The sequence below is a fragment of the Kryptolebias marmoratus genome, linkage group LG2, assembly GCF_001649575.2.
Source record: "Kryptolebias marmoratus isolate JLee-2015 linkage group LG2, ASM164957v2, whole genome shotgun sequence".
Classification (NCBI taxonomy): Eukaryota; Metazoa; Chordata; class Actinopteri; order Cyprinodontiformes; family Rivulidae; genus Kryptolebias; species Kryptolebias marmoratus.
In genome coordinates, this window is record NC_051431.1 from 16242179 (window position 1) to 16255849 (window position 13671).

Sequence of the window (13671 nt, forward strand, 5' to 3'; positions counted from 1 at the left end):
ACTTTGAGTCTGTGGTTTTGGTCCAGTTTCAGTTCATATTTGTTTGATTTCTTTGGTTTTCTCAGTACTTTGTTGAGCTCATGTTATTGTCTTCAAGTCTGCTGGATCTTAGTTTCTTCTGTTAGTTTGGCATGTTTAGTTTGTGGTAGTGCCAAAACAGATATTGGCAACCAGTCTGAAACCAATTCAACCAATTCACAACAGGTTCTAATGTTACTTTAGCACCTGAACATATTACACTTATAAAGCTGATCTAGAGGCTGTATGAATCTTAAAAAATTGTCTGTACTTCATGTTTTGATGGCACATTCTCAGGCCTAAGTGTTGAAAAACAACATTTCATATTTTGTTTCTAGCCCTGTGACATCTCACAAGAATTAACTTTTGATTTACGGTATCAAGACACACATCAGTGGCTACAAAACGAGATACTTTCTAGATGTGATGTTTGATTTAAAATGAGGTCTAAAAGAGTGCTAATAGATTTGGAGAAATTAAGTTTGAACAAACTGTAAACTAATACAATATATCAGATGCAGTAAGAAGCCATAGGATGTTACTTTTGGGAAAAGCAACGAATCAAAAGAAAGGAAGTAAAGGAACACATAAAAGGATAAGACATTGATTTTACCCATTGGAGAGAGTTTGGAGCAAAAAAGAATACCAGGCAGATGCTGGTTTATGGTGCATTTCATTGGATCTTAGAAGTCACAATTTCTTAGCTGCAAGTTGGAAAAATCAAGTGAAACAACCCCCGAAATCAGACTTCTGACACGGCTGCCTCATGAATAAAAAGTGATGATGATAGCTGCAGTAATAAACTATTTATTTGCACTTCTGCCAGTTTGCATCTCATTAAATCAGTCACACAGCTCAGTCACACGCCTCTTACTACATGATTATTAGCTTGCAATAGTATTTAACCTCATCACTGAGTGCAAGATCAAAACACTTGCTGTTTTTCTGATTTGCAGCTGGGTTACAGTTAAGCTGGGTGTGACGCCATTCCCGGAGTTCAGATCCCGCAAGCAAACTGAGCTCAGCGTTAGTGAGGTTGCTGTTGGACTGGCAAGTTATAATCAATCAGTTTGCTGTCAAATTCAGCACCTTTGCATAAATTGTGCATTATATCAGATACACCTACTGACTTCTTTTGAATGTACAATATGTTATCATTTTATCACTTCAGGCATCGGAATGGTTATGGTTATGAGTCAATGCTTGGTATATTTAAATCTGTGTCACAAAAAGACTTTTCAGGCACTGGGATCCCTATTGATTATTGTATCAAATATTGGTGAGTACTTGTTGGAATAGTTATACAACAGTAAAGAAAGACATATTTTTGACTACACATCTGTTACTGCTAGATTACTAATAATGTTACAGAAGGTTTTTCAAACAAACTATCAACACTGTTGTTTAAAGAGCTCTCATTAATAATAGACAAATGAGCACACTAGAGCATTTATCATATGTACGACACAGGGCATTGAGCCATGTGTGGGAAGTGGTGTTTGTGTAGGCAGTGTGCACCGGGGTCTGCATATGCTGGTCTCGGTGTGTTAAAAGTACTGTTAAAGTGTATTACTCTGAAGTCCAGATTGAGCCATCCAGATCTCCAGACAGTGTCTTCGGCGGTCTTCAGAAGCAGCGGACAGGTAGGTGATGAAGGCTGCGGCAAGCAAAGCCCTGTTGGGGAGCGTGTCCAACTCACTCTTTATCTCAGACATCTGGAAAACGAAACGGACGAGACAGGAGACTGCTGAGTAGACAGAAAAGTGAACAAAAAAAAAAAAACGTACGAGACAAGGGAACAATGGGGATTTGGCAGGAATCAGAGGTACGAATGTAAAGCAAGGCGAGGATAAAAAGAAGAGAAAGAGTGTTAAATGACAGCAACACACTTCCATGAGCTGGTGCTACAGACGTTACTGCAGTGATTTCCAGCTTGATCAGGTTTCTTCTGAAGCATTTCAGCAGCGTGCAGGACGGTAACAAAGCCAAGCACACAGCTTTTGGTGAATAAGATCAGCTTCAGGACCCCTGCATGACCACATCTTTGAATCTGTAGATTTCCGAGACCATGTAGTCTCTTTTCTGCTGCATAAATACAATAAATCAACCAGCTATCTTCTATACTTTAACTAAAAACGTGATTTTTTCTGCACCACTTACTATGCAGTTATGCACAAAATTCAAATAATTGTTTGGTTCCTGCTTCCTTTCAGAACGTTAAATAGCCTAAATACATTAACATATTGCTATTCACAGCTATTGTCGAGTATGCAAAACAGTGTTAGTGTGAATGTGTGTGTGTGAGAATGTATAGAAATACGTGAGCGGAAAGTAAACTTGCTCTCTGGTGCAGGCCTTGAGTAAAGGCGTGTGTGTGCGAGTGTGTGTGTGTGTGTGTGTGTGTGAATGAGTGTGTCAGCATGAGATTGAGTGTTTTAATTAAGGCACAGACAGATGCTGTGGAGAGGACTAAAAACAGCCAAAGGGGACCCAAGGCAGCGGGATTCATCCCTCTATGTGTCACACACACACACACTTCACTCACTGACACCCATGCCGCCTGTTGCTCCCACATGGTAAATGAGCCTCTTTTGGAGTACATTTGTAAAGCCTTCCACACCGATACATGTATCAACACACCCATACGTCAAACTACCTGTGCATTCCAACGTGTGTGTTCTCCATCCAGTTGTGATATGAGCTGCTGCGCTGCAGTGATTGTGTCCTGAGCTTTAGTCACCTCGGCCTCCAACTTTGCAGCCTCAGCAGTATGAGACTGAAACCTGAGGAGAAAATAAAGAGAAGGGGAGGATATCACTAAGTACAAAAACCTGGTTTAACATAGAATTTTCTGCAGTTTATAAGACCAATATTCTGATATGCATGTAGTTTTGTAGTTTTTTGCTGGCTAACTTCCTTGTTTCCAGCAAATAAAACAAATTTTAAAATTGTAACTGAGCAACACTAATAAAAAAAAACGTCTGGAGGTTGGCAAAAATAGACAAAAAATTACAATATATGCATGTATAACTATTCTGAAAATTTTGATAATTTGATTTATTGATAAATTAGTGATCAGTGAGAATGTTGACTGGGTATTAAATAACCTTCAACCAAAATCTTCATTTTCCAAACTTGTTTTTTTTTTTGAGTAAAAGTTCTAAAAAGTGCAGATCTGTCAGAATTCACAGTACATAATTTTGGAAAAAAAAATTAAAAAATGCTTTTGAATGCATGCGATGGTTGAGTTGTCAGGTTGTACTGTAGAAACAATTGTGCCACCGTAATCTCCCACAGGCTCAGAAGTACCACAAGTACCTTGTTGAGTGACAGGATTATTGTCACTCACTCAACACAGTCCGTCACCGTATCTCTAAATACAAACACCACTGAGTTCTCACAAACTCATCTCAGACAAACAGAAACAGTGAGCGTGCTGTGTTCTGTGGCGGGATAAGTCTGTGTTTCTGCTTGCATTGGGGAAAAACAGATATCAAGTTTTCAAGAGCCAAAAATGAGAAAAAAAAAACAAATATACATCCAAGCTGTTGTTAAAAGCCAACATCTCTGATGCTGCAAGAGAGACTTGCAGTTCAAATTTGTCTCTGACTGAAAATGTGTGGCAACAAATAGAAGAACCAGATAAGAAACCACTGCAGGGGTGTTGCTACGATTAAAAGATGTGGGGGTTCAGCCCCCAAACCTGAAGGAATATATATGCATTTCAAATAGAGATTGTACCTCTAAGTCTCTAAGTATAAGTGATTATATTAGCTGAGGATTATCCCAAAGCTCATATGTATAAAGTTCAATTTCACTAAACTTTAAGTTCATAAATAATGTAACAGTTTGTTGTTGTTATTTTCCCCTTTTAGATGGCATATTGTACGTTTATTTACAAGAGATAGTGCCTGATCACTTGTAAAATAAATACTAAAATAAATAGATTATCAGCCTAAATGTAAACTAATAATTGCAAACATGTAGTGAGTTACCTATTCTTGTAAAGCAGCGTGGTAGAAGAGACAAATTTACAAGAAAGTACAACAAATGGGGTCAAAAGCAAGTAACTTTTTATTTATAAAACATATCTAATTGTCAGTGAAAACCTATTATTCAATTAGAGTTCCAAAATGTGTAAATTTGCAAACTTTATTTTTGTTTAAGTCAGCTTGTTGTAAATTATGGTCACAGGGGACTAATTACAAGTGAACAAGCAATTAATGCATACAGACTGTATGAGGGGGGGCAACATACAGCAAAAATATGCTTTCATGGTAATATATATATATATATATATATATATATATATATATATATATATATATATATATATATATATATATATAAATATAATGATTACAGGGTAACAAAACGGACAGGAAGATATGAAGAGGTATACTTCTCTTTCAGCTTGTTGACTTTGGCTCCAACACTGTTGAGCTGGTCCTCCAATTTATTTTTTCTGCTTTCTGTTTTCCTGAGATTCCTGTACAAACACACATATACACATAAACTTTAAAAAAATGTGTTGTTTTGTTTAATATGACAACCGCAACAGAGTATGCAAACAAAGTATACTGTAAGTGAGCAGGAGGTGATCACAAGCTCCATAAACAGGTGTGGTATAATTCTGAAATCGAATTAAGATAAATGAGTAAAAACTGACACTTTAATACAAACAAATTACAACTTTTATACATGTAGCTGTCAGCCAGGTGTGTAATGGGTAGAACATTATTTCTGCTGTTTCCTGAGGGTGTGTTTGAGTGTGGCTCCTACTCCAGCAGTCCAGCTTGCTCTCTTTCGAGCGGATCGATTCTCTCCAGAACAAAGGAGTACTGGACATTGGCTTTGACCCAGGCAGCCAAAGGAGCAGCTGCAGCACTCGCACGCTTTGCATTCTGACGATAAAAACAGCACCACGTGTCAAAAACTACTCATACATAGTGATCATAGCGTTATGTTTAAACTCAAGCAAGAAAAAGAATATATATGGTATATATGAAGGGGTTGATAATATCCACCAAAACCACATCTAATTCTCATTCTGCTGCTGTCTGACCTTGGGGTCAAACGAGGCTTTGTTTCTGTTGAGCAGCTCCTCCACACTCTGGCGAATCTCAGGAGTGATGTTCCTGGCTTCAAATGTGGCTATGTCCTCCCTCACACCACGTTTAGCCAGGAAGCTGCAGTGGAGGGCAGTCAAGTCAGAGATAATCAAAAGAGAGCGCTGGATTTGATAAGGTGAGCAGGGAGTCAATTGAAGCCTAAAAGAGGATAGTTAGTCCTTTAACACATTCCCCCCCCCCTCACCTCTTCATGCTGACCCAGGTGGTGTCGAAGATGCCCATCAGTCTCAGCACGCCCTCTAGGATGTCTCTGATGACATCAGGGGGCATCCGGAGGGAGCGGATCTCAGACAGCGCTTCGGGCTTGATGTTTCCAACTGCACGCTTTGCTTCATCGACCAAAGGCTAGAGGGCAGTGAGGGGTGAAGTGAAGGATAAATACAGATGGGGTCTGAAGCATCACGTTGCACTTTTTTATTAACACTCACGTAACTTACCTGTACTTCTTTCAACTCGTGGTCTATGTTGGCTTTTCGCTCTTCAATTTTGGACATCTCCTGAGCCATTTTTTCTTTTATTTTTTCCATTTCTGTCTTTTGGTCACTGGCATTCTGAATTTAAAAGGAAAAAAAAAAAATATATATATATATATATATATATATATATATATATATATATATATATATATATATATATACATATACACTGATGTTTGCACTGGATCAAAAGCACCAACATTCTCTAACTGTAACTGACCACTGACCAAAAAGATTTCACATCTTGTAAAAATAGTCTATTAAACAGGTAAATATATGTGTCGTACTCTAAACAGACATGATGAATTCAGGACTGGGATTAGCCAGAAAGATGCACGCCCATTAGTGAGAGATAAACAACCTAATTTTTCCACATTTGCTTTCACTGGCCATTTTGTTTCTGTTATCTATTCATATTATCACATCACACCCTTGGCCGAAGCTAATCTTGTTATTGACATTCTCGACAACCCTCAAACTCCTCCAAAGTCATGGGGTGACTTTTTGCAGTATAAAAGATACTCCTTATTTTCTCTACAAGTCATCTGTTCTTCCCTACCTTACTGTTCTCTAATCTGACTGTTTCTATCTTTCCAAAACTTCAGTCACTGCTCTAGCTAGTTTGTTTCAAGCCTTCATCTTGTTGTCCCAGAGATATCCTCATTTTGCCTCTCCTGCTGTCTCCATCTCCACAGGTGGCGTAGCTGCTACAGACCAACGAGATGATTCTGGTTGTTAATTATCCTTCTGCAAACTGTCTCCACTGACAGTTTGTCCTTTTCCTCCTCTTTTCTCTTCCTCCTTATCCCATCCAACTCAAAACAAATTCCCCACAGAGTGAAAAAAAGAGAATATTTTCATAACTAATCAACAGGGTTCAGGCTCACTTTCATCAATCTTTTTTAATTCTGTTTGTCCTCGAGACAGAGCGAGCGAAAGAAAATTGAAACAAGGGTATCAGGAGATGGAAAGCACTAGCTGAGAAATCACAAAACAAACAAATTTACATATGTGCTCACACACTAAACAAAAAGTGTATTCACTGCAGGGAAAATCTAAAGAAAGTTTTGTGTATAATAGAGAACAGAAGAGGGAGGTTGGAGGAGATATGAGACATCCTGCAGAAGGACAGTCCTGCCTCCCACTGACAGTCACAAACATGCATGCACACACGAGCAACGGAGACACAAAAACACACACCTGCATGGAGGTGGTGATTTCCTGCAGGGCAGCATCTGCCTCCTGTTGTTTAGTTTTCAGCAGTGCGCTCTGCTCTGCCGCTCGCTTCTTCAAATCGTCCACCAAAGTTTTAGCTTCGTTCAGCTTCGACACGCCGGCCTGTAGACAAAAAGACAACGCAGCACAGGATAGATCTAATATATCGGCAACATCAAGGACTGTCAAAGAAAACTCCATGTTGTCACATTTGAGGGCTTGTAAATCATAATCAATAAATTAAGACATATTTATGTGAACAGAAATCACACTTTGTGAAAGGATTGACCAGATTGGTCAGATGGTGACAGGAACTGGACCATTTTCAGCTTAAAAGGCCTGACCAGACAAATTAAAACTCAAATCATCTAATTACCTCTGGTCTGGGAACACATAACTAAGCACTCAAAAATGTTATTTTTGTTTTCTACGTGAATGCACAACATTGTGTAATTTGCTCGAGAAATATCACACCTTCAGTGGAAAAGTTTTTACAAAGTGCAGAAAAATAACTATTTGTACTTTCTGAAAGGTGATTTAAAAAGTCAGAGGTGTAAATTATTTTTTATCTGCTGTTGACTTTATTGCTCAGTAATATTTGGGCTGAGCTTTTTCATTTAGGTCGCAGTTACCACCTAAACTAGTGAAATATTTAAGCCTCGGTTACTTTGTGACGCCTATAATTTGATACAGGGGGACAAATGTACACTGAATAGAGATTATAAAATAGTGTTATAAAAATATAAAACATGAACTAAGACCAAAAAATTACCTATAAAAATAACTGTGTCATAAAGGAATTAATTATGACTTTATGACTGAGTAAAATTTGTCATAAAAGCAGTAGTTTAAAGAACTAAAACAGAAGTTACAACTTTAAAACGTTAATGTTAAAAACGTTCTGCTTAGTTCTTTTGTTAAAATTATTAGTAAAGAAAAAGAACAGGAGACAGCAGTGGGAATCCGTCCTGGTGAATCTGCACCATTTAAAGAGTACAGGTGACATTGTACCTGGAGATGTTGCTGTCTTGTAGTAAGCTGGCTCTGCTTCCGGCTGTGTAATGCAGTGTAGACGTGCAGAAAGGCCAAGTACTGGCTCGGCGTCGCACCGTGCTCCCTACATGACTCGTGGACAGTTAGGAACAAACGGCCGAGGTCTCCAAGATACGACCCTGCTGAGATCCAAGAATAAAAAGGCTTTTCAGCATAAACGGATGTGAAAATATATAATCATTCTTATGACACTGAACGCAGGCAACTCAAAGTAAATATTCAGGCTATAAGGCTTCTACTATATGATTGTTACAGTAAAGTATTAAACAGCTATTAAAATACACTCATCAATAAAACCATTTTAATCTCTTTAATGTTACTCATACTGTAAAAGATAGCTTCTAATGAACTGTTTTATGATTTTGAACCTACTGTGAAAAACTTATCAATACAAAAGTACATTCTAGTGCAATTAAGAAATATCCTAAATGTTGAAAAAACAACACGACTACTGATGAGCCGTGTTTCTAGGCATTGAAATGACAAAGACAAGCCGATAATAAAATAGTATCATATCCCAAATCATCCATAAATCTCCATGGAATTTTATTTCTGCTCCTACCTGAGCTTTTCCGATTAGTGGCTTTTTCTTTTTCACTCTCCTCCCCTCTTTCTGTTTTTGCCAGCAGCAGCTCAGGAATCTGACGGCCCCACGAACAGGTTTACACACACAGAAAGTTGCGATTTACAGTAGATAGACACAACTGATGCAAATAATAAGAAATAATAGACATTTTCATATCTACTAAGTGACATTATTTCTCTGGAGTTACTGAACAACTATAAAATATTGAATTTTTATGAATTCACAACAGAGTAATTCAAGTCTGGACTTCATGTCATTCTTTTTAAAATCAACTTTCCCACTCAACTTTTTGAGCTTTATTAACAATTAGCATAAAATATTTATTTTTATCATGCAACTCTTGTTTGTTGTTCGGTTCCACACCGACCTTCTTCATGCTGCTGTCGGACCATCCTTCCATCCACTGGACAGAACACTTGCGGTAGAAAGCTGGGTTGCTTTCACAGTTGATAGTAAAGTTAGAATTAGAGCAGTCCATAATCAAGACAATGTGGAGGTTCTGCTGGATTCCTGAATTAGAAATAAATTTAAAAAAAAAAAAAAACAAACAAAACATTGGGATTAAAAAGATTAGAACTGCAGAAATGAATAGCACAATCTTGTGGGAAACGGTTTTTGTGCTTTTGTGACACTGTCTCGTTCACATTGTACCTCCCAGTAAATTGGACAGTGAAAGTGAGCTGGGAGCTCTTTGGGTGGGTAACTGTGACAATAATAATGGAGCTATTGATTTGATTCGCTTCAGCCTCAGAGACATGGGACCGTATCTACAGCCCACAATGCTGCACAGCAGGGAGGCAGAAGAATAGGGCCAGGTAAAAAAAAAAAAAAAAAATCAACTTGGGAAGGAAAATTACACTTGTCTAATAGATTGAGAGTGAAAAGAGGAACAATACACAACTTATATGTTATTCATATATGCTAAAAATACGGAAACAGTGAATGCAAAAAGAAAAAGGGTGAAATTACATTCTCTGTGAAAATGCAGCGTGAATGACTGCTGAAGTTTGCTGATGAAGCCGAAACTGAGCTGTATGAGTAAAAAAAAAGGACAACAGAAGCTAAAAGGAGGAAAGTGGAAGCTGAAAGCTAAAAGAAGAACAACAGATGCTATAAAAGGAGCAGGACAATGGCTAAAAACTAAATGGAGCAATAGTGAAAAAAGCGAGCTAAAGGCTAGCCTATTGCAGAAGAGTAGCTAAAAACAAAACTGTGAAAGGCAGGTTAAAAGCTAAAAGTAGGAAAAGGTAGCTAAAAGCTATAAGCAGCAAAAGGCTAGCTAAACACTACATGAAGATGAAAGCTAATTAAAAGTTAAAAGTAATAAAACAGTAGTTAAAAGCTAAAAGCAGCAAAACAATAGCTAAAAGCTAAATGTAGCAAAATGCTACATAAAAAGCAAAAAGTAGAAAAATAATAGGCAAAAGCTAAAAGTAGCAAAAGAGCAGCTAAAGATAGTAAGGCTGAATTGTCTTTCACACAGTTCAACTGTACTCACTGTAAGAGAAGTAGTCATAGAGCGGCCTCGTGAATCCATCCTGGGAAGCAGCATCTTTCAGTGATGACAGTAAAGGCTCCAGTTCCTCTGGGCTGTACAGACCTGGAACTTCACCTGGAACATAAAAAAAACACACTACTAAATATAGAGCCTAATAATTATACTGGATAAAAAAACCTTTGTTGTTTGTGTTATTCATATTAATCAAACGTCTAAATAAAATCAGGAAAACCCTTAAATCTAAATTTAGCTTATCCAACTCTAAAGGTGGTTTCCAGCCTTGGACATTCCCTTATTCTTCAGATTTTTTATATACTTCTTAAATCCTTAGCTTGTTAAAATATAACCTATTCAATTCTTTTGTTTCAAATCACAAAACATCCAACTGGTTAAAGAGATAGAGGTTCCAAATCCTAAATATTAAATTTCTGTAACATTTTATAAACTTTTGATAACTATTGATACATCAATAAACACAACACGCACCTGATGACAGCAGGCTGTTCACCATCTCTAAGAACGCTGGGTGGACAAACTGATAATCCTCCAACAATAAAACCACCTGTTGGCCCTCTAAACCTGCCAGCTGCATCGCCTGACCATAAAACAAAACATACAGACAATAAACATATACCTCATACATGTACATGAATATTTGATATCCATATATTTACAATACATTTGCTTCAGTAATATTAATTTCTCTTTATGCTATGAACAGGTGGTGTTTAAAGTTCACATTTAAATGGATAAAACACACATCCTAGTGAATAAACAGAGACGAAAACAGCCTGTAGATATTAGCTGGTTATCAGTAAGATCATTCTGCAAAAGGTTTCATTACTGCAAGCCTTAATGTAAACCACTTAAGCAGACAGTCTTTTCTCACCGCCTTCAGATCGTTGCTGAACTGCTTAAGAGAATAGCCGCGGGAGATTTTGGGCGTGAACAGTGTGTATCCATGCATGTGTGACACCAGGCTCGTGGCTGTGTGTCGGCCCACTCCACTCCGGCCCGCCAAAAGCAGGGAGCCACCGGGTCGGCTCAGGACTCGATCCACCCTGGCTACAAAGTCGCACACTTCCCAGAACAGGAGAAGGTCCAACTCTTTGTTGTCCCGACTGTACAGGACGACGCCCTACCAGGCGAAAAGGGATGATACATTAATATTAAAATAAGAATAAAACATAACCACAAGAGTGAAACAAATGGAGAAAAGTGGTAGCTGATAATCGTAGTCTTTAAAACGACAACTCACATCTTTTGAAGTAAAGTTTTGTGGTAATGTTATGAACAATTATCTGACCTGTTGTAGAAAGAATTTTATAATAACTTCGGTTTGGAGAAGTAGGTCCAAGATAAAAGCGTATTGCAGTTGTCTTAAAAACAGTTTAAAACAAACAATACTGTTTCATCCAAACACTGTGTTGAAAACATTTACATTGAAGTTAATTTTGAAATACTAGGTTATTTCCGTTAAAACATTATATTCCTGCCAGAAGTGCCCGAGGCTCCCAGAAAGAGATACAGCTAGATGCTGCTGAAGTTATTTGAGCCTGCAAATAAGCATACATTTCTATCTAAATTAACATAAAATGTGAAATTAGCAGCAATGCAAAGGTATTGCATAATAGTGTTCACATGAACCACTATGAATTTTTTGAAAGGTTTTTTTAAGACAGCAACAATCCAGTTTGGTCTTGACCCCACTCAGACTAACTGTTAGCTCATCAATCTGATCAGAATTAAACTGTTTCTCCAAACTGAGGTTGTTCAAAGAGCTATCAACAGCAAGTAAGATACAAACTGTTTATAATCTTTCAGTGGCACGCCACTTCAAAATATCTGAACTAATTATTTAAAGGCAACAATGATAACAACAATGGTAAAAAAATTTCTAAATAAATAAAAATGTTGGGAAAAAATATCTAAAGCAAAAAGCTGTCATTACCCAAACTGTTCCCTTCAACTGTTTTTTTTTTATTTTTATTTTTAATCGTATCATATTTATGTATGCACTGGTAATTCCAAAGGAAATAGGAAGCCGCCCTTCCTTACAGCATACCTTCTGTATAACTTGTTTTATATCAGCAGAATCCAGGCGACCCAGTTGTTTACCATGAGGAGGCAGAAGCTGGCCTGGAGCCATTACAGCTCCTTCAGAGGCTCCCCATGTCACATAGAAACCATCTTCACACAGAACAACATTTTACATGTTATTTGTATCCCATATGTGAATATCAAAGGGCATAAAAACATAAAGAGTGTATTTATCAGCAGGATATGCACTTGAACGGCCCAGAGGAACCTTTTGTACACCTTAGAAAACAATAGCTAACACTCTGATGAGACCCATAATTCTTGTATAACTTATATTTAGCTCATATTAGATGCTGTGACCCCAGTATAGCAGTGCACCTTAACAGTTCCAACTGCAATTTATATCTATTTGACAACATCTAAAACTTGCAATATCTGAAAATAAATTCAACTTTTATCACCAGTTGGTGAAATGATATTCTTGATCAGCAGATAGGAAACATTACTAATAACACAGTTTATTTGCAAGTCATGTAATGTGAATCATTCAAACCAACTGGGAAAAAGAAAAAAAAAGTCATTAATGTCATCCTTGTTTACAGAACGTAAACAGACCATTAGCAGAGAAATTGCCAAACGCAATGCCATATGCAGAGCTGTCACAGAAGCTCTGAGGTAATCTATTACTGTTTCCCTTCAGGCATGAGTGGCACTCTGTAAATGCTGACATGAACTGCTTCAAGAGAGTCATCTTCAGTACAACAGAATCCTTCTTACTAAGCACAAATGTCAGGCTGATGAATGGGCAAATAAGGGGCGATTTCATACCAGTCATGTTGTCTAGAACATCAGAGCCCCAGTCTCCTCGTATGATGGAGGAAAGGATGTTCTCAAAATTGTGAAGGTCTTTGGAAGAAACTAGGCGGTCTCTGAACAGCCTCCTGGCCTCGTATGCCACCACTTCCAGGATGCTGTCTGTCAAATTAGATTGGGCTAAAAAAGAAAACGTGGAATGCACACGCAAGTAGGTTAATGCTCGACAGGATAGCTGAGCACATTTACACTCAAACTATGTGATTAATAAGTCCAACTTAAATACAAATGTGTGTCTCTGTTGGTGGTTTAGTTATTGGATGAGGGACAGGTGAGTGAGAGGCAATTAAGGACATCTGCGGGCTTTGGAAATAACAAAACAAAGGACATAACTCAACTAGATAACCAAAACTCACAAAACTCTAACACTGACAAATTATACATCAATCAGCCATAAGATTATGACCAAATACCTGCCCAAATTAAGTCTTTTTTATGCTACTAAAAGAGGTCTGACTAATCAAGTGGGTATCTTTGAGTGTTTGGTACCAGGATGTTAGCAACGGTTGCTTAGGCCTGTGCTTTGTGGGGGTCTCTGTGGACTGGGCTTGCTTCCTACATACAGGTGCTGGTCATAAAATTAGAATATCATGAAAAAGTAGATTGATTTCAGTAATTCCATTTAAAAAGTGTAACTTGTATATTATATTCATACATTACATACAAACTCATATATTTCAAATGTTTATTTCGTTTAATTTTGATGATTACAAATGACAACAAATGAAAATCTCAAATTCATCATATCAGAAAATTAGAATATTACTGAAGACCAATAAA

The 13671-nt window shown here is 37.6% G+C and overlaps 1 protein-coding gene across 4 annotated transcripts in view; it reads right to left on the reverse strand.

Moving 5' to 3' along the window:
- LOC108244649 (cytoplasmic dynein 2 heavy chain 1) overlaps positions 1–13671 on the reverse strand; it is a 102151-nt gene that overhangs the window by 54712 nt on the left and 33768 nt on the right. For 2 of the 4 annotated variants that reach the window (XM_017431036.3, XM_017431032.3), the window contains exons 52-67: positions 12847–13011; positions 12044–12168; positions 10868–11116; positions 10465–10573; positions 9979–10092; positions 8848–8990; positions 8457–8535; positions 7853–8013; positions 6827–6964; positions 5588–5701; positions 5335–5495; positions 5084–5207; positions 4801–4922; positions 4421–4507; positions 2675–2801; positions 1592–1733 (exon numbers count right to left, since the gene is read on the reverse strand). In XM_017431036.3, coding sequence (XP_017286525.1) covers positions 1592–1733; positions 2675–2801; positions 4421–4507; positions 4801–4922; positions 5084–5207; positions 5335–5495; positions 5588–5701; positions 6827–6964; positions 7853–8013; positions 8457–8535; positions 8848–8990; positions 9979–10092; positions 10465–10573; positions 10868–11116; positions 12044–12168; positions 12847–13011 — 2160 coding nt within the window. Of the gene's footprint in view, positions 1–1591; positions 1734–2674; positions 2802–4420; positions 4508–4800; positions 4923–5083; positions 5208–5334; positions 5496–5587; positions 5702–6826; positions 6965–7852; positions 8017–8456; positions 8536–8847; positions 8991–9978; positions 10093–10464; positions 10574–10867; positions 11117–12043; positions 12169–12846; positions 13012–13671 lie in introns of all 4 variants that reach the window. The other 2 variants (XM_017431034.3, XM_017431031.3) reach the window with 1 other exon arrangement.